Here is a 20515-nt window from a genome sequence, read left to right as displayed (position 1 = left end):
ACTGCTTGTCTAACTCAGAGATTTCTGAAAAACCCTGAAAAACTGTGTACATCTTTGACTTAAAACCATGACAGACAGCAAGCTAAAAATAAACAGAATGGTTTTCTTCTTCTGTTTTTATTTGTTTTAGATTTATTTATTACATATAAATTGTAGTTGTCTTCAGACACACCAGAAGAGGGCATTGGATCCCATTACACATGGATGTGAGCCACCATGTAGTCATTGGGAATTGAACTCAGGATCTCTGGAAGAACAGTCAGTGCTCGTAACTGCTGAACCATCTCTCCAGCACCTAAAATAAGTAGAATTTAATTATAGATTTGGAGCTTCCTGGCATTCTTGGTTTTGCCATTAGAATCATGTCTTCTAGAATATGTTGATGATTTTCTATATTTTTAAATAAAAATTACATTTAGTTATTATATATGGATATGTATGTCCCAGAATGTGTGTGTAGAGGAGAAAGAACAATTTTCAGGAGTAAGTTTTGTTCTTTCATGATGTATATTACAGAGACTAACTCAGGTTTTCAGGCCTGACACAAGTGATTGTACTCACAGAATCATTTTTGCTGACCTGGAATATGTTCATGATTTTTTGAACAGTCCATGGAAGGTCACAGGAATATTAGTCTCCACTTCAGCCCTGGCAATTTCACTCAAGTCTTTGGCATTCAGAATCAGGAGATATGCAGGCTTTTGTCCTGCCCCAGGACTGACCACCACACTCAGAACCACACCTGTTAATTAAGGCAGTTTTCAGATTGTAAAGTCAGGTTTTAAGATGATCTGATATGGAAATTATATAAGTAGTAAGGTGGCACTACATCAAGAAATAGAAATTACATACAAATAAGTCACATAGAAAACCATGTGATTTATTGTGATTCTGGTTCTTTAATATCCTGGCTGTTTGACCACTTGAAGGAATACTCTCAACTCTTTCTTCCTGGACTACCATCATCTCCAGAAAGAAACACCACAGTTTCTTATTACAACAACCAGATCAAAGTAGTAACTCATTGATGTTGACTAAATGAACAGATCTGCATTCTTATTTTTAATATAAGTTACAATTAAGTAAAATATATACTTTAAAAGTTTAAAAGCAGAAGACTGTGTTATAACTATAAATTTAAGACTTATATGTAAGTTTACTTATTTCAAACAAAATGAAAACCTAGCTTTTATACTTTTTAATGAATGGTGTGAATGTAAAACCATTCATCAGAAAATGGCCACCAAAATTATTTATCATTCTTCTATGGTTTCCCATATTTAAAATTTTTAATCCTATAGAATATAATATATTTTTCTGTCCTTTCATTAATGCTTTTAAATTCCTTTATTATTTTTATGTGTATGGTTATTTTGTCTGCGTAAGTTCCTGTGTACCATATATATGTTTGGTACCCACAGAGGCCAGAAGAAAGTTCTGGATCACCTGAAGCTGAAATTGCAGCTGGTTGTGAGCTACAATGTGGGTTCTGGGAATTGAACCCTGTCTTCAACAAGAGCAGGCAATGCTCTTAACCATTGATCTAGCTTTCTAGGCTCCCTAGCATTATTGTTTAATTGAGATTGATGCTATATAATACAGTTGCTTTGTTATATGTTATGGCTTTGGTTCTTGCTTAGCCCCAACTCACTCAACAAACAAGTACTAGAGTCCCAGACATGCACAGTCTTTGATCTGCTAGAATATTTTATTTTCTTTCTTAGAACTCCATCTTCCTAATCAGAAATATAGTTTGGTAAAGAATGGCAAGTAGAATTCTTGATTTATGCCCTTATTCATCCCTTCTATTAAGAGCTTCACTAGGATGCAGAAGGTGTTTTATTGTGGCGTTTGGTCTTTGATTTTGTTGGTTGCATTTTGTTTTTTTGTAGTAGCAATCTACAACACCTGACCAGAGATGAAAGTCACATTCAAAGAAATTTCAATTCTTTGGTGCAATACCATTTAGTTTAAGAACCACTATTTGAAAGTTAGCAAATAATCATCCCAACGTCTTTTATAATAGCAAGCACACTGATTTTCAACATAAAGGAAAGTTCATACACACACACATTGCTTCCATTACCATCATCTTCTTCCAGAGCATCTGGTTGAGAAACAAAAATGGGTTCAGATGGGTAAGAATCCGGTTCTTGCCACATCCAGATTTCTTTAGTTTTGACATTCAGCTTGCACAGCTGCTTATGACCAAGAAAAAGCAATTGGTTAATTAATGAGCTGCTTTACTTGACTAGCACATGACTCAAAGATCTATTAAATGTCAGTAAGATGTTTTATTACCTTGTCTGGAACAAAGTGATTCAATCCAAGTCCATATGCATAAGTGTAAGGTTTTCCCCCACATTTCTGGTAATTGATTTGTGGAAATTCAAAGGCTTCAAAACAACACAGGTACAGGAAAATTCAATATGTTTAAATAGATCATCAATTCCCTTCTCAGCTTTTTTTCTATCATCTTACCTTGACGGGGACCTGAAAAGAGAACCTCAGGTTCCAGCCATATGGTCTCATCACTGCGCAGAATGGCTGTGGCAGTTGTATGGGGGAGTGTGACTAAATTTCTGCCTGTGTCTGCCTAAGAAAGAAGATAACAGAGACCACAATGAGAAGGAAAAAAACTCACGTATCTGTGAATGCAGATTTCTCTAACTTTGTCTCCTCTTTTCAGAGGTCACCATGCAAGAAACAACAACAAGAACAACAACAAGACAGGGAGGCTGGCTACTATATCAGCCTTGGAATTCTCTTAGACACCATATGGTAGGTTATAAGTAACCTCTGAAAATATATTGTTCAGGGTTAAATAGCTGTCTCTAATGTGACAACCATATTGATTAGCTTAAAATTCCTGATAATAGTATTAGACTTCAGAATAGGTGGCATGTGACATTGTCCTGTCCTCAAAGTCTATTTTTTCATGCAGCCACTCGGTCAGGCAAGTCAGTTTTTGTTTTCATTTTTTTCCCTTATTTATTTAATCCACATCTGGAAGGTTCAGACAAATAGTTTCAAAGCATAATTTGTTTCTCTATGTCTGTGTTCTTAGCTGTTCTTTATCAGAAGCCCCTTTGAACAAAAACAGGTGCAAAATTAGGGGAGTTTGCTGAAAATTAAAAGCTAATCAGAGTACAGGGCCTTTAAAATATAAAAACACTGTTAAAAGCTAAAACAATATGAAAAGCATAGTTGTTGACTTGAAAGTAAGATCTTGGTCCACAAACATGAAATAAAGGCACCATTCTCAGATCACAGCCAAAGCAACACAATTGCATAAAGCAGTGTAGCTGAGCTAATGCGTACACAGGGTGAAATGCTGACCTACTTTTTTTTGTTTTTCGTTTTTTTGTTTTTTCTTGAACTTCACACAGTCTGTGACTTGTTTCTGGGGTATTCAGAGCTTTCTGGGGTTAGTATCCCATTATCAGTGACTGCATATTATGTCTGTTTTTTTGTGACTGGGTTATCTCACTCAGGATAATAGTCTCTAGATGCATCCATTTTTTAAAAGAATTTCATAAAGTCATTGTTTCTGATAGATGAGTAGTACTCCATTGTGTAAATGTACCACAATTTTTGTATCCATTCATCTACTGAAGGACATCTGGGTTTTTCCAGCTTCTGGCTATTATATATAGAGCTGCTATGAACATTGTGGTGCATGTGTCTTTGTTGTATACTGGGGTGTCTCTGGGGTATATGCCCAGAAGTGGAATAAATGGATCTTCAGGTAGTACTATTTTCAATTTTTTGAGGAATCGCCAGACTGATTTCCAGAGTGGTTGTATCAGTTTACAACCCAGGCAAGTCAGTTTCTTAGTCACTTATTTGTGTGCTAGGCATTATGCTGCATACTAGGATGGAAAAGAATATTTAAGGACTCTTCAGTAGTCTACAAACTCAGCATTACAAATGCAATTGGCATGACTGAAAACATTTGGGTCATTTGGTTACTTCATAAGCACTTATTGAGCACCTCCTGTAGATTATGGGTTATATTATGTGTTAGGGAGATTGCTATGAAAAGGATAGAAATGACCCATGTGGCATGTGTGTGTCATGGGGGAAGAATTTAAGAAACAATATGAAAGAATTATAATTAAGAAATTTTGTAATATTGTGGTATAAGCAGCAACATTATAATGGTATAATGTAGAGAATATGTCTATGCCAAGTAGGTGGAGAAAAGTTTCTGTCTGTTTTAAGGAGTCAGAAAAAGACAAAGCCTGAGAACAGCTTGAAGTTGAAATTTAACTTCAAATAAAAATGAGAACAGGACTTTAAAACAGAGGAAGAAATAAGCACTGTCAATGGGAGTAATAGTAATAGAACTACTTAGCATGCTTAGCATACTTAGACTTATAAATAGGCAGGCATGGCTGGAGGAGTATCCCTCTGACAGTGAAAAGCAGAAGTTTTGAAGCCCTGGTAAGACTTGAATCTAAACCAGAGAAAGCCAAATTGTAGTTTTCAAGCCACAGCATGGAAGTATGGAGATGACTTCCTGCTTCTAAGCTTTCAGAGTTTCTGAAGGCTCTGAATGCTAGAAAAGGCAACATGACTCCCTGTAGGGGAAGAGAAGGGAATAAGATCAATGGAAAATATGTCAACTCATTTCTTGAATGAGAAATGACTACAACTCTACACATACAACGGTTTACGAAACTCATTCAAAAGGAAAACAGGACTGGGAAATTGAAGGAAAAGCAATATGAAGGTATTGACATCATACACATAGCTATCATAATCATACCTAACACATACCATCAATGAGGACTAAAAAAACAGCCAAATAGTTTTTGTCTGATACCTCCTTTTATACACCACCTAAATACAGAACACTGATACATCAACACGACAAGGTTAATGAACAGTAGCAGCAGTTTTTATTAAAATGCCAGGCACTGTATATCCATTTGGTATAGAGCATATTCATTTGGTTCTCACAGCAGGTAAGTCCTGTCTTTCTCCCATTTTACAAATGAGAAAATTTAGCCTTGGATGGAGCACCAAGCCAAAGTCACAGAGCTAGGGTGTTACTCCACCCCAGTCTTAACAACATGTTTGCTTGTCCACCAGCTAAGTTAGGACCCCATACTCATGGGTAAGTCACAGAGGATCTTAGTGACTCAGTTTCTTCATCAGTGAGACAAAGCTGTTCTCTGAGAAAATTAAGGATTTGAGAAAGGACCCTATGAAAATGTAGATTTAAAAAAAATAGTTTCTGAAGAGCAACAGATGTCAATAGCCTGGGAATAAATGTATTTAGCTAGGATATATAAAAATGACATATAGTTATATTTTCAAGCAAAAACATACAAATTTATATAAATACATTTATCTCCTTTTATATACATGTAATGGTACACACACACACACACACACACACACACACACACACACACAAAACCTTAGATGATTGCATGAAAGTAGTGGGAAATGCTTCCAGATAATATTTTATACTTTCTTATTATTGAGGGGCTAAAAAGCATATGTTTTATTTGGAGATTATCAAATACACTTAAAGCTTAAAGTGTACTGTGAATATAGAAATAAAAATAGAAGAGTAGAGGGATTCAACTTGAAGAATTTGTGGGCTGAAATTTTAATATGGGGTCAGCATAAGTCTCTGTAAAAGTGGCATTTGATACAAAACTCTTAGATGAGGAAACTCAAGCAAGGAAGGAATAAACTCCTAATTTAGGAGAATGGTGCTGAGTATGTTCCAGGAGTACCAAGGATCAGTTTGGTGGTAAATTACAGAACTTCATGGAGAGCTAATGGGCTTAAATTGTATAAGGCACGTGGGCTATGGTAAGGACTTGGGCTTTCACTGTGGATAAGTGAGGGGAAATTATATAAGGATTTTGAGTGGGCAAGACGATAGAACTACTTAGCACTGTGATTTATTCTTAAAGAAATTCCTTTGAATTGTTGAATCTAAACTGGGGTATTTGTTTTGAGACTGGGAGTAAAAATGCAAGATTGGATTCAGTAAAACCACTTTGTTTCATAGTAGTCCAATCCAGAATAAAAGATTCTAGTTGGGCTGGTAATACTACAATCAGTGACACAAGGTAGATGGAGTTGAGAGTTTTCTCGTAAATACTGTCTGAAAATGAGAGAATCAGCAAGCCCAGCACCATTGTTGTCTGATCTGAACAATTAAAGGCTGGTATTGTCCCACAATTGTTAAAACTATTCCAGATGATAGTATTTGATTGGGTGCAGTTTTAGGTTTTGTTACTTACTATTACACTGAAAATTGGAGGTAGTGGATGATAACTTGAACCTTGAGATTCAGAAGCAGGAAGAAATATTATTCAGGCTACTTTAAAATAATCTGTAAAAGCATTGAGGACACAAGAAGATACTATAGGAGTCAATAACTGCCTTATAGAGCCTTTCAGCAAAAGAAAGATATGTAGTGGTAGCTTGTTAAGGCAAAATGAATTGAGAGGACTTGGTTCTTTAAGAATAGCAAGGAAGATCAGGGAGAGAGAAAGGAAGGATCTACAATGAGAGGTGGATCAGGAGACACCAGGGGAACATATCTGAAGCAGGGAGAACCATATCAATACTAAAATGCAAGTACCTCTGGGATTTTGTCTGGGAGGCAGCTAGTTAGTTTAGAGAATTAACATAGATTAATACTGCTCAAAAATTGTGCCAAAAGGCTTGATTAAATAAATCTTATAGTCTCTGTCTCATTTATTTGGAGATATCCAGAATAAAGAAGAAATTATCACTTTTAAAATTGTACTGATAGGCCACATTGCAATATAAAAGGCACTGATAGGAGTAAACAGGATTGACAAAGCACTAAAATTGCAGAAGAGCTTTTATATTCTAACTGAGAATTTATGTTTGTATTCTCTATTACCCAGTCTGTTCTCCATGCCATTTCTAGAGGTACCCATGTCATATGTACATACCATACACACTTAAACTCCCTCAATAATTTCCTACCAATTATATGTTATCCAGAGTTTGGTAAAGAAAGCCCTTTATAGTCTCTCTCCAATCCATATTTTCAGCTCTTTTTACAAACTCCTACCTCTCTTCTGCTTTCATTGAAGCATCCCAAGGACTCTGTTATTCTTCTATGTTAAGACCCATTTGCTTTTTATTTTTAAATAAAACTCTTTGTTTTAAAAGTTTTTTTAAAATCTGGAGTTCAATTTCACTTAACTATTATTCTTTATTAGCTTGCAGATATGCTTACAGGCAAAAGGATCAAGTTCTAAGCTATGTTTGCTTTCAACTGCCTCTAATTTAAGCCTTTAGTTAAATGTATCTACTTTAACACCTTTTGTCCAAGCATATAGACAGAAAATATGTGTTTATGTGTTCACATGAGAAAAATATGTTTTTCTTGGCTTTGACTGGTATTTCTATTTCACTAAACTTCTGGATATTGCTAATGTTATTCTGAAACACCGAAGAGACAAAAGTGTAGAGGCAGATACGGTTGTGTGCGGTTCTGAAAGCCAGACTTCCAAATATTCATGAACCAGGTTTCCTGTTTCTAAATCTGCTGTTATTTTCAGTCAGAAAGTCCTTTTTAAAGGCATATTTTCTTAATGGAAGTGGAAATCCACTGTAGTATAGATTCCTCCTGCACTTTGTATAATGGTAGCATCAGAGTCAGAGTGGCTTTTGGTCTAAGTCACATTGTCTAGTTGGAGAGTCTCACAGTTACCTTCAAGCTGTTGATTTCCAAAGTGATATTACACTTACATCAAAGAGCAAAACATATATGGAGCCCAGAGAACATTTTTTTTTTTTTCAAATACTGTCTACTCTCCAGGTTATTAGTTTCCTTTAACAATCATGCCTCCTCTATAGTGTTCATGTTTACTTTATCAAAATAGTATTTAAGCCTCAAATTTGAAGTTCATGCTTTTTAGGGTTCTTATTAATATATCAATAATTTTGAATGCTATTTCTTTTGCCAGTGTACCAATTGCATTTATTTCAGCTACCAAATATTTAGAGAAATATTATAAACACCTCCACCAACTGTCTAATATTATTAACTCTTTCTGTTGTCTAATGTCATTCTCAGATTTATAAAAAAACAAGTTTCTGTTGTCAATGGATTGAGAGCTTGCTTTCTGATCCTTTATTTCTTCAAAATTTAAATTTATTTAGAATATTTTTTATGGCTGTCAATCACTGGAAATTTTACAGCTGGAAATCACTGTGTCTGTAGTTATTAAGGAAGTAAATAGTAAGAAATAATTAATAAGAAATTTATTATGCTTTTAAAGGCATGTTGTGAATAAAAAGGCTACAGGATTTGAAATAAGAAAATCTACATATCATCTTGGCTCATGGAAGTCATGAAAGTCACCTTTTCTAACTTCAGTTTCCTCATTTGTAAAATAAGAGTTTTAATTATGGTATTTAAAAACTCCTCCCAGATCTGGAATTTTAGGATTATATGTATAAACAATACAGTTTCCAGGTGAGATGAAAAACTCATGTAAAGAAAGTTACCTTGTCAATTGTCAAAGGAAGTACGTATCTCCTGACTTCAGGCTGAGGAGCCTTCATAGCATTTCGTTTTACTTCTTCCCAATTCTCACGTAAATTCGCTAAATATAAGTAATTATAAACAAATTCAAACCTGTGAAAACAAGAAGTCAAACATGAACATAATTACAAATAATAAAAAAGGGTCTAATGTAGCACAGACTATTCTTGAACTTAAGATCTCCCAGCCTCTTTCTCCCAAATGTTCAGATTTAAGGCATGCAACATCAAATGTAAATTTAGAGATGATTCATGACTTGGAAAGCACATATGTCTGGTTGTTCCTTAGGATACAACCCATACTGTTATTGACAGAAATAATGTCAGAGTTATTTTCTCCTCCTACTCAAGTGAGGGAAAATAAAGAGGCTTACCTCATGGACATGTTGCAGTTGTCTCTACTCTGTGTCCTTAGGAGGCAATTTATTTTTAATGACTATCCTGAGAATAGTCTTTCTGTTTCTATTATTCAGAATGAAGGAGGGTTCAAGGCACATTATAGAGCTCAAGAACTTGCCATTTTTAGGCCTGATTAAGATCAAGTTGGTTTTTGGTATTAACTGTAGATTTGATCAGTCTCTCTCTGATTTTCTTTTCTTCCTTTTGGGGGGGTTCAACTTATTGTTTTAGTTCTTTTATCAAACAAGTGTTGATTATATGTGAAAATTATGGACTAGGAAATAGTACAAAATAAAACTAGCACATTTTTAAAAAATTCAAAACTTTTGGTTGAGTAAATTTTTTAAGTTCTAAACTCTCTGGTCATTATTATTACACTTTTTTGCTATTTTATAACACTTCTCTTTTTTAAGATGTGATTCATGTTAAATAACAAGGACTTGCATATTTATTAAGGCACTTTATTTCCAGAAGAAATTAGAGATGGGACATTTATACAACATCTTATTTTACCCTTTCCAGCAACAAAGATCCACAATCAGAAACCCATTGTCTTCATAAGTGTTGATATGATGGAAGAGATTGAAAGGGGAGGTCCTGTATTTGTTATTAAAGTATTTTCTTTTTTTTTTATCAGCAACATGAAGCCAAACCTGGAAAAGTAAGAAAATGTTTGGTAAATTTTAAGAGAAAAAATTATGAAACACCTTTTTTTTTCCCCAGAATCACAATGTAACAAATGAATCAGACATACCCCCATGCTTTCATTGGACTCAAAACAGTCCATGTAGTCAGCTCCCCAAAGACTCCACGAAGAAAGAAACTTGAAAAGATTAATTTTGACTGGAGTCTCCACAAACACGATATAGTTGGGAGTCAGACCAAAACTGTTCAGAAACACAAACAGGCTTGTAAATGAGAGGGCTAAGTCTCAGCTACGGGGGGTGTTCTACACAAATTATATTTAGTTACTCAGATCTACAATGCTTACATGGAATTAGTTGGCTTTAAACTAGTTTTCTACAAAGAATTCTAGATTAGGATTGATATCAAAGGTAGGCAAGGGAGATCTTTAAATTTAAGCTGTCCTTCAAATTACCTGTGTACATAAGATGGCTTGAATGGATCACTGCAGGGAAACTGCACAACAACTTCTGACTTGTTTATTGGATCCTCCATGTCTGAAATAAAGTGGTTTTAAAGGCTTTAGAACAAGACTCTTCTTCTTCTTCTTCTTCTTCTTCTTCTTCTTCTTCTTCTTCTTCTTCTTCTTCTTCTTCTTCTTCTTCTTCTTCCTCCTCCTCCTCCTCCTCCTCCTCCTCCTCCTCCTCCTCCTCCTCCTCCTCCTCCTTATCCTCCTTCTATTTCACTTAAAACATTCAAAACAGTTTAGATAAACAAAAATACATTTTTAGATGTGGATTTTTTTTAGAGCTGGTTTTCATCTTCTTAGTCAGTGGGATATTCTAGTAGGATTTTAGGTTGTTAAGGGAGTCTTGAGTGGGGGATGGTTACCAAGGGTCCCACCAAGTTCCTCCTGTGGTAAGGACAAACAATTGATTGTCTTAGAAAGAAGATTAACTCAGGAAAATGTAGTGACAGTTGGGAAGCAGGGAGCCACTGTTAGCTAGAGAATTGAGATGTAGGACAAGAAAGCAGCAGCTGAGGATCCTGGACAGAAATTAATAGGTACAGATCTATCTGAGGGCACTTGATGAAATGGAAGTAAGTTATGGGCTGATATGGAAAAAAAGACACAACAGATACTGACAGAATTAAAGAACAAACTCCTAAAACTTAATTTTAACTGGCAAACTACTTTTACTAAAGGTATATAGAAGAGACTCCAGAGGTTGGAGTCCAATCTTTGGTTTGGAGTAGAACGTTTTATAGGCTTCTGGGGGCCCTTAGGACCCCTCTTTTTTCTGATTGGTCAAAGCCTGAATATCTTCTCTTCAGTGGGCTTTTTTCCCCTTTAGTCTGTCGTTTACAGTTAAGACAGTTTCAGTCTCTTCCAAGAAGAGGCCTCGCCCACATTCCAGGAGCACCAAATAGTTCTTACATAAAAGGCCAGTATTGTTTTCCAGATCTGCCCGCATTCTGATGACTTCTCTTTATTGTGAAGCTACACTAACATAGAAAAAATCAAAATAGCAGCAAATTTGAAAAAGTGCACAGGGATTCATGTCTTATAGCAAGTGGAGGTCAGGTTTAAGTCTCAGGAAGTAAAGCAGTGCTTAAGTGTGGGCAAAGTAGCCTCTGGTATTGCAGAGGTCCTTAGTACTATAATATGGATAAATAATATAAACAGCTCTGCCCAATAAATACTAGGTACACTAAAGTTCACACATGAGAAAATAATGTGAATGACTTCTTAAATAATGCCAATGGCCTTCCCAATTTTTTCAGTCATTCCATACAAAGACAAACTCAAAATTTTGCTTGGCATGTAAATAAGGGCTCAACAAATGTTTAGTAGATTTAAATTTATCAAATTTGTATTTGATAGAATTACATTAACATTTAAATACATATATTCATTAGATCTTGAAGCATTGTAGAATAGAACTTGGCTTCTTGCTTTCAGGATTTTGAAGCCATCATTGTTTACTGTCCTGCCTCTGGACATTAGTCACCTGGTAGTATATAAATGAGAGCAATTTTTATTTAATTTGAGAGTAATATTTAGCTCTCTTTGCCCCATCTACTGTGAAGATGAAGTCCATTCTCAGAAAATGTCGACATCACTCTGAAGGTGTGCACAGTCATTGTGAAGGGCCCCTGGGGAACTCTGTGGAGGGACTTTAATCACATCAATGTAGAGTTGAGTCTTCTTGGAAAGAAAAGGAAAAGGCTCCATGTTGACAAATGGTGGTGTAACAGAAAGGAACTGGCCACTGTCAGAACCATCTGAAGTCATGTTCAGAACATGATCAAGGGTGTTACACTGGGCTTCAGTTACAAGATGAGGTCTGTGTATACTCACTTCCCTATCAACATTGTTATTCAGGAGAATGGGTCTTTGGTTGAAATCCAAACTTTTTTGAGTGAAAAATACATCCACAGGGTTTAAATGAGAACAAGTGTTACTTGATTGGTCTCCCAGTCACAGAAGAATGAATTAATCCTTGAAGGAAATGATATTGAACTCGTTTCAAATTCAGTGATTCTGATTCAGCAAGCCACAACAGTTAAACATATGGATATCAGAAAGTTGTTGTTAGATGGCATCTATGTGTCTGAGAAGGGAACCATGCAGCAGTCTGATGAGTGAGACCTCAGTTTCCTAGCTCCAGAAACAAGATCCTGATCACAAGTACAATTAAAGGACAATAAAAGATTTGGATATTGAAAAGAAATAGTAATCTTGACACTATGATCTAGATTAGATATTTCCAGCAACCTGTTTTTCTATTATAGGGGTATCTTTACCCCTACTGGAGAAAAGGTTACAACCTCACCTGCTTTCAATGGAGGGATCTTAATAATGTTGTAGGCAACTGTAAAATTTTTCCCAAAGCAATTGCCAATATTGTAAACTGTTCCATCACTTTCAATATGTGGATGAGCAGTGGCACCATTGACAGAAACATAGTTGCAAAGATCAACCTGTGGAATGAAAGATGAATCTTGAGGGTCTTTTCAGTTTTAATTGCACACGTATGAGTAGGACACTAGGTATAGTGGGTTGAGGTTGTCAATATACTAATGGCAGAATATCTAAACTCCTTTATTTGAACTATTTTAAATAAACATGACATTAATTTTCTATGTAGCCTGAATTCCATGTCTGGTCCCCTATTTATCCCTTATTGCTTCCCATTCATAAGTAAACACCTTAAAGTATAACTGCTTGTATAATTTCTTTGAGAAATGACTTTCAGCAGTTTTTAATTAGAAAACCAGTTTTTTTTTTAATTTCTAGCTTAATATTCCAGCTTTCAGTTTCACCCTACTCTTTAAACTGTCTACACTTCTAGATGATTAGTTCTCAGTTTAAAGTGTTATTGTTCTATACTTGAGTTATCTGAGACCTCTTTGAGTTTAATAGTGATCAAGCACATTTCTAGTATTTAGTAGACAAAGTTAGATTCATCAAGCCTTTTAAAGAGTATGAAACAGCCTATATAAAGGAGCCATCTCCTGTCTAAAGCTTCCACAGAGAACTGCTATATGTTTAGCTTAAAAAGATTATTCTCAGTTTCTGCAAAAATGTCTCTTATTTTCCCATCTTTGTGACTTTTGACATCATGCAACACCCCCCACTCAATCTAGAATGTCCTTTAACCAAATTCAGTGAAGTTACATGTATTCAGATGGAATGCAAGAGTTGAAATTCTGATTTCATCTTTCTCCACACTAAAAAACTGCCTTGAGACATACTTTTGCATCTGCTTTACTTAGGTTTACATTTTTTTAAAAATATTTATCATGGGAGATCCAGGGACACAGGCCTGGTGAGAAGGTGTTCCGAGTAGCTGGGGAACAGAGAGATCTCTGCCGAGCACGCAGAAAGTGCCCCCACACTCCCTACTGGTTCAGAAGAACAGGAACCTTGCTTCGGAGTTCTGTGTCTCCAGCCAGCAGACCGTGGTGTATGCAGAACAGGTTGTTACACCATCTGCCACCAGGAACAGCGGAGATCCAGGGACACAGGCCTAATGAGACAGTGCTCCATGTAGCCAAGAGCCAGGGAACAGAGAGGTCTTTGCTGAGCATGAAGAAAGTGCGCCCCCTGCCACCCACTGCTTAGTTCAGGGAAGCAGGAACCCTGCTTTGGGCTGTCTATTATTAGTCAGCAGCCATGCATACAGAATAGACCCTCAGGCCATCTGCCACCAGGAACACTCATAGATCTAGGGACATAGGCCAGGTACAAGGGAGAGGTGAGAACTAATCACTGACAATAAGACCATGCAAAAACACAGACAACAAGATGGCAAGAAGAAAGCAAAAGAACATACCCCAGGGAAACCAAGACAATCTGGCAACACCAGAACCCAGCTCTCCCATCACAGAAAACAGCAGAATGCCAAGCGCTCCAGAAAAAGAAGACTCAGACCCGAAATCAAACCTCAAAATAATGATAGAGATCCTGAAACAAGAACAGGAGGAAAAGCAAAAAGAATTAGAAGCTTTTAAAGAAAAAGAAAAAAAAAACACTCAAAGAACTCAAAGAACTAGAGGAAAATAGAACCAAAAAGATGAAGGAATGGAAGAAGGAATTTAAAACAGAATTGAACACAATAAAGAAAACACCAAAAGAGACAACCCTAGAGGTAGAAAACCTAAAAAAAGAAATCATTTGTCACAGATAAAAGCATTTCCAACAGACTTCAAGAGATGGAAGAGAGAAACTCAGGGGCAGAAGACAACATTGAAAACAAAACAAAACAGTAAGAAACGATGCAAAAACCAAAAAGTCCCTAACCCAAAATATCCAGGAGATCCAGGACACAATGAGAAGACAGAACCTAAGGATTAAAAAAAAAAAAAAAATAGAAGAGAGCAAAGAATAAGAACTAAGAGGCACAGTAAATATCTTCAACACAATTGTAGAAGAAAACTACTCTACCCTTAAGAATGACATGACCATGAGAATAAAACAAGCCTACCAAACTCCAAATAGGTTAGACCAGAAAAGAAATTTCTCCCGACACATAATAGTCAAAACGCCAAGTGCCCAAAGCAAAGAAAGAATACTGAAAGCAGTAAGGGGAAAAGGACATATAACATATAAAGGCAGACCAATCAAAACCACACCCAATTTCTCAACAGAGACTATGAAAGCTAGAAGATCCTGGACAGACATGATGTAGACCTTAAGAGAACACAAGTGTCAGCCCAAGCTGCTATAACAAGCAAAACTCTCAATAACCATAGATGGAGAGACTAAGATATTCCAAAAACAAAACTAAATTTACACAATAACTGACCACAAACCCAGCACTACAATGAATTATAGGTGGAAAAACCAATACATTGAGGGGAACTATATCCTAGTTAAAAAAAAAAAAAAAAATCCTAAGAAATAAAACCAAAACAAGAAAGACACACAGGCACAATTCTACCTCCAAAAGCAAAATAGCAGGAAATAGCAACCACTATTCCTTGATATCTGTTAACATAAATAAACTCAATACCCGAATAAAAAGATATAGGCTATCAGACTGTATACATAAACAAAACCCAACATTTTGCTGCATACAGAAAACTCATCTCAGAGAGAAAGACAGACACTATCTTGGAGTAAAAGGTTGTGAAAAAAACTTCCAAGCAAATAGCCCCAAGAAGCAAGCTGGTGTGGCCATTCTAATATCAAATAAAGTAGATCTTTAGCCAAAAGTTATTAAAAAACATAAGGAATGACTCATCACAGGGGAAATTTGTCAGGAGGAACTCTCAATCTTTTACATATATGCTCCAAATACAAAAGCACCCACATTCATAAAAGAAACCCAACTAAAGCTCAAAAAATATATTGCACCACACACAATAATAGTGGGATAACTCAGAACCCCACTCTCACCAATGGACAGATCATGGAAACAGAAACTGAACAAGGACACAGTGAAACTAGCATAGGTTATGAACCAACTGTAATTAATAGATAACTACAGAACGTATCATCCTAAAACAAAAGAATACACCTTCTTCTCAGCACCTCATGGCACCTTCTTGAAAATTGATCACATATTGGTCACAAAACAAGCCTCAATAGATATAAGAAGATTGAAATACTCCCATGTATTCTTTCAGATCACCATGGTCTAAGGCTGGTCTTTAATAACAACAAAGACAACAAAAAGCCCATATCCACATGGAAACTAAACAATGCTCTATTAAACAATAGCAGGTTCAAAGATGAAATAAAGAAAGAAATTAAGGATTTTCCAGAATTCAATGAAAATGAAAACACACATACCCAAACATCTGGAATGCAACAAAAGCAGTACTGAGAGGAAAACTCATAGCCCTTACCGCTTCCAAAAAGAAACTGGAGAGAGTATACATCAGCAACTTGACAGCACAGGTGAAAGCTCTAGAACAAAAGGAAGCAGATACACCCAAGAGGAATAGACGACAAGAAATAATCAAACTTAGGGCAGAAATAGACCAAATAGAACCATTGAAATAATGAACAAAACCAAGACTGGGTACTCTGAGAAAATTGACAAGATTGATAAACCCTTAGCCAGTCTTACTAGAGGGCAAGGAGACAGTATACAAATTAACAAAATCAGAAAGGAAAGTGGAGAAATAAAAACTGAAACTGAGGAAATTTAAAAAAATCATCAGATCCTACTATAAAAGCCTATACTTAACAAAGCTGGAAAATACGGAGGAAATAGATGAATTCCTAGATAGGTAATAGATACTAAAGTTAAACCAGGATCACCTAAACCATCTAAATAATTCTATAACGCCAAAAGAAGTGGAAGACATCAAAAGCCTCCCAACCAAAAAAAAGCCCAGGTCCAGATGGCTTCAGTGCAGAATTTTATCAGACATTTATTGACAACATAATACCAATACTCTCCAAACTATTCCGCACAATAGAATCAGATGGAACACTATTTAACTCATTTTTTGAGGCTACAATAACCCTCATTCCTATGCCACACAAAGTCCCTACAAGAAAAGAGAAATTCAGACCAATCTCACTTATGAACATTGATGCAAAAATACTCAACAAAATCCTTGCAAACCGAATCCAAGAACACATCAAAATGATAATTCATCATGATCAAGTAGGCTTCATCTCTGGGATGCAGGTATGGTTTAATATACAGAAATCCATCAATGTAATCCACCATATAAACAAACTCAAAGGAAAAAAAAAAAAAAAACATGGTCATCTCACTTGATGCTGAGAAAGCATTTGACAAAATTCAACAACCCTTCATGATAAAATCTTGGAATTAAAAGGAATCCAAGGCTTATACCTAAACATAATAATAGCAATATACAGCAAACAAACAGCCAATGTCAAAGTTAAAGGTGGGAATCTTGAAGCATTCCCTCAGGAACTTGACAAGTCTGCCCACTTTCCCCCTACCTATTCAACATAGTACTGTAAGTCCTGGCCGGAACAATTAGACAGCAAAATAAAATCAAAGGGAGAAAAATTGGAAAGGAAGAAGTAAAAATATCACTATTTGCAGATGACGTGATAGTGTACTTAAGTGACCCCAAAAATTCCACCAGAGAACTCCTACAGCTGATAAACAAGTTCAGCAAAGTGAAAGGATATAAAATTTACTCAAACAAATCAGTAGCTTTTCTTTATTCAAAGAACAAACATGTGGAGAAAAAGATTAGGGAAAAGATCCCCTTCACAACAATCACAAAATATTTGAAATACCTTGGTGTGACTTTAACTAAGCAAGTGAATGACCTGTATGACAAGAACTTCAATCCTCTAAAGAAGGAAATTGAGGAAGATCTCAGAAAATGGAAAGATCTCCCATGCTCATGGATTGGAAGGATCAACATTTAAAAAATGGCTATCCTACCAAAAGCAATCTACAGATTCAATGCAATCCCCATCAAAACTCCATCTCAATTCTTCAGGGAGTTGGAAAGAGCAATTTGCAATTTCATCTGGAATAACAAAAGACCTAGAATAGGGAAATCCATCCTTAACAACAAGAAAACATCTGCGGGAATCACTACTCAAGCTATATTACAAGGCAATTGTGCCAAAAACTGCATGTTATTGGTACAAAGATAGGCACGTGGATCAATGGAATAGAATATAAAATCCAGAAATGAGCCCTCACATATATGGTCACCTGATTTTTGACAAAGGAGCTGTAAATATTCAGTTGGAAATAGGACAGCCTCTTCAACAAATGGTGTTGGTCCATCTGGCACTCAACATGCAGAATAATGAAAATAGTCCCTTTCTTATTTCCTTGTGCAAAGCTCAAGTGCAAGTGGATCATAGATTTCCACATTAAACCAGGTATACTGAAATTATGAGAAGGGAAATTAGGAAAAACCTTAGAACACATAGGCACAGGGGAAAATTTCCTAAACAGAACATCAAAAGCTCGTGCTCTAAGTTCAAAGTTTAACAAATGGGACTTAATGAAATTGCAAAATTTCTGTAAGGCTAAGGACATTGTCAAGAAAACAAAACAGCAGCCAACAGAGTGGGAAAAGATCTTTACCAACTCCACATCACATAGAGGCCTAATATCCAAGGTATACAAAGAACACAAGAAGCTAGACACCAGAGAATCAAACAAGCATATTAATAAATGGGGTATAGTGCTTAACAAAAAGTTCTCAATTGAGGAATATTGAATGGCTGAGAAGCATCTAAGGAAGTGCTCAACATCATTAGCCACCAGGGAAATGCAAATCTAAACAACCCTGAGATTCCACCTCAGACCAGTCAGATTGGCCAAGATCAGAAATTCTGATGACAGCAGATGCTGGTGAGGATGTGGAGAAAGAGGAACACTTCTCCACTCTTGGTGGAGTTGTAAACTGGTACAACCACTCTGGAAATCAGTCTGGTGATTCCTCAGAAAATTAGACTTAGTACTACCTGAAGACCTAGTTATTCCACTTCTGGGCATATACCCCAGAACAGCTCCAACATACAGCTAAGACACATGTACCTCAATGTTCATAGCAGCTCTATTTATAATAGCCAGAAACTGGAAAAACTAAGATGTCTTTCAGTAGATGTATAGTTACATAAATTGTGGTACATTTCCACAATGGAATACTACTCATCTATCAGAAACAATGACTTTATGAAATTCTTAAGAAAATGGATGCACCTAGAGAATATCATCCTGAGTGAGATAACGCAGTCACAATTGAACAGACATAATATGCAGTCACTGATAATTGGATACTAACCCCACAAAGCTCTGAACATCTGAGAAACAACTCACAGACTATATGAAGTTCATGAAAAGAAAAAAAAAGAAAAAAAAGAAAAGAAAATACCATTATGCTTAATCTTTACACAGAAAGAAAACTTTGAGGAATTCCAGGTTACATCCAGTTTTACATGTACTTTATGCTCATTGTAACTAGTAAGATTTTAATGCACACTATCAATCTTTAAAAAAACCAAGCACTGGAAAAAATATATTCATATACTTTTATGCAAAATTGCTTAAAAGTTGTACATTTATCTTTGTTTTTTAAAATAAAGTTGCTCAATAAAAAAATCACAGAAAAATTTATCATTTTCTTAATCCTGCTATAGTGTGTGTCTTTGATTTCCCCATCTAGATAGAAGTTAAGCTTACTAAAGACAAGCACAATACTTTGCAAAGTTATGTTAACACATACTGGTTGAGATTGTCTTTCTATTTTAAGTAATATTCAGGAAAACTGCAATGAGTATCATTTTTCATTATTTTGGTCAACATTATTTTATTTGAAATATAGCTTTATTTCAAATAAATTTCTACTAAAAGGGACAAATTGGTGTAATAAACGTGCTTAGAACAACTAATAGCAGGTTTTCAATATTAATAGCTGTCATTTTTAAGAGTATTATATACTAGATCCAATCTAGCCTATTATATCTTAAAGGTCAGAGAGAGTGGTGTGTTGCTTATTGATATATCCCTTGTATTTTATAGAAATTTTAACACATGGTAACATCTCAGTAAATATTTGTATTACAAATTAACAAAAATTAGTTGTTTTAATAGTTTTCTCCCATCTATGTAAGTATTTCAAATGTCATTGATTAAGACATAAATTCCAACCAATGTTAAGTATCTCATAGCTGGGGACCAGTAAAAAGTTGAAATTTAATCTGCCTCATCTGTTCTTTCTGTCAAATATATACTAATGTTTTAATTCTAAATTTGTGATTTTATGTGCTCAAGTGATGTCCCCCAAGCACAGTCTTGTACCTGCTTTATTGTCTCCAAGGTCTCTGGGTTAATCTTTGTGATAAAGTTGGTCTCTGTGCATGCATAGTAATCTTCTCCCACTGGGTAGATATTTACAAGGGCATTGTCAGTAACCTCTACTCCTCGAAAGTAAGAAAAAAACCTGCAAAAGCAAATTAATTTTCAAGTTCAGTAATCTTAAAACTATATGAACAAAGAAGGGCTGATATAAAATGCAGTTTGATTTTGTTAACCTGGAAAATATATTTTTGCAGGGGTCTGGGAAAGCACAGGTGCCAAATTCTGTTATGACAATCCTCTTCTCTGTCATTGCTCGAACATATGCATCAGTGCGGATGAATCTAGAGAACATAGAGAAATGGGAAAGGTTACAAGTAGGCTATCGCTATCCCTTCAAGATACATGAAGCTAGAAGTCAGTGTGGTTTTTATCAAATTGGACTCATGGATCTTCCTCTTATAAATAGAGAGAATCATCAACTCCCTTTATTGGAGATGACCCAAAAAGGAAAGGTCTTAAACTGAGTCTTCTAATCCTAACAGTGATTGATAGGGAAACTGAGGCACTAAAATTAATTAGTTAATATATGTGATTCTGACATTGGCCAGAGTTAGAAAAAGTAAATGTCTCAAATCATGGTGGGTAGTTTTTTTACTTTGATACGA

At 35.7% G+C, this 20515-nt stretch overlaps 1 protein-coding gene and 1 pseudogene across 2 annotated transcripts in view; one reads left to right on the top strand and one right to left on the bottom strand.

Moving 5' to 3' along the window:
- Nucleotides 1-590: 590 nt before the first annotated feature.
- RPE65 (retinoid isomerohydrolase RPE65) overlaps nucleotides 591-20515 on the bottom strand; it is a gene marked incomplete at its 3' end in the record, with an annotated part of 30431 nt that continues 10506 nt past the window's right edge. Inside the window, exons 3-13 of the mRNA XM_080915286.1 lie at nucleotides 20084-20191; nucleotides 19851-19992; nucleotides 12417-12564; nucleotides 10055-10136; nucleotides 9710-9842; nucleotides 9469-9608; nucleotides 8521-8650; nucleotides 2482-2596; nucleotides 2302-2396; nucleotides 2087-2198; nucleotides 591-742 (exon numbers count right to left, since the gene is read on the bottom strand). Coding sequence (XP_080771412.1) covers nucleotides 591-742; nucleotides 2087-2198; nucleotides 2302-2396; nucleotides 2482-2596; nucleotides 8521-8650; nucleotides 9469-9608; nucleotides 9710-9842; nucleotides 10055-10136; nucleotides 12417-12564; nucleotides 19851-19992; nucleotides 20084-20160 — 1326 coding nt within the window. The 5' untranslated portion in view covers nucleotides 20161-20191. The remainder of the gene's footprint in view (nucleotides 743-2086; nucleotides 2199-2301; nucleotides 2397-2481; nucleotides 2597-8520; nucleotides 8651-9468; nucleotides 9609-9709; nucleotides 9843-10054; nucleotides 10137-12416; nucleotides 12565-19850; nucleotides 19993-20083; nucleotides 20192-20515) is intronic.
- On the top strand, nucleotides 10698-12229 carry LOC308419581 (large ribosomal subunit protein uL6-like; annotated as a pseudogene). The gene is made up of 2 exons: nucleotides 10698-10785; nucleotides 11688-12229. The product of its transcript is annotated as a large ribosomal subunit protein uL6-like (transcript).

Source organism: Micromys minutus (assembly GCF_963924665.1).
Source record: "Micromys minutus genome assembly, chromosome: 4".
Classification (NCBI taxonomy): domain Eukaryota; kingdom Metazoa; phylum Chordata; class Mammalia; order Rodentia; family Muridae; genus Micromys; species Micromys minutus.
The sequence above is the reverse complement of the archived record's forward strand: the minus strand, read 5'-3'. Positions and strand labels throughout refer to the sequence as shown.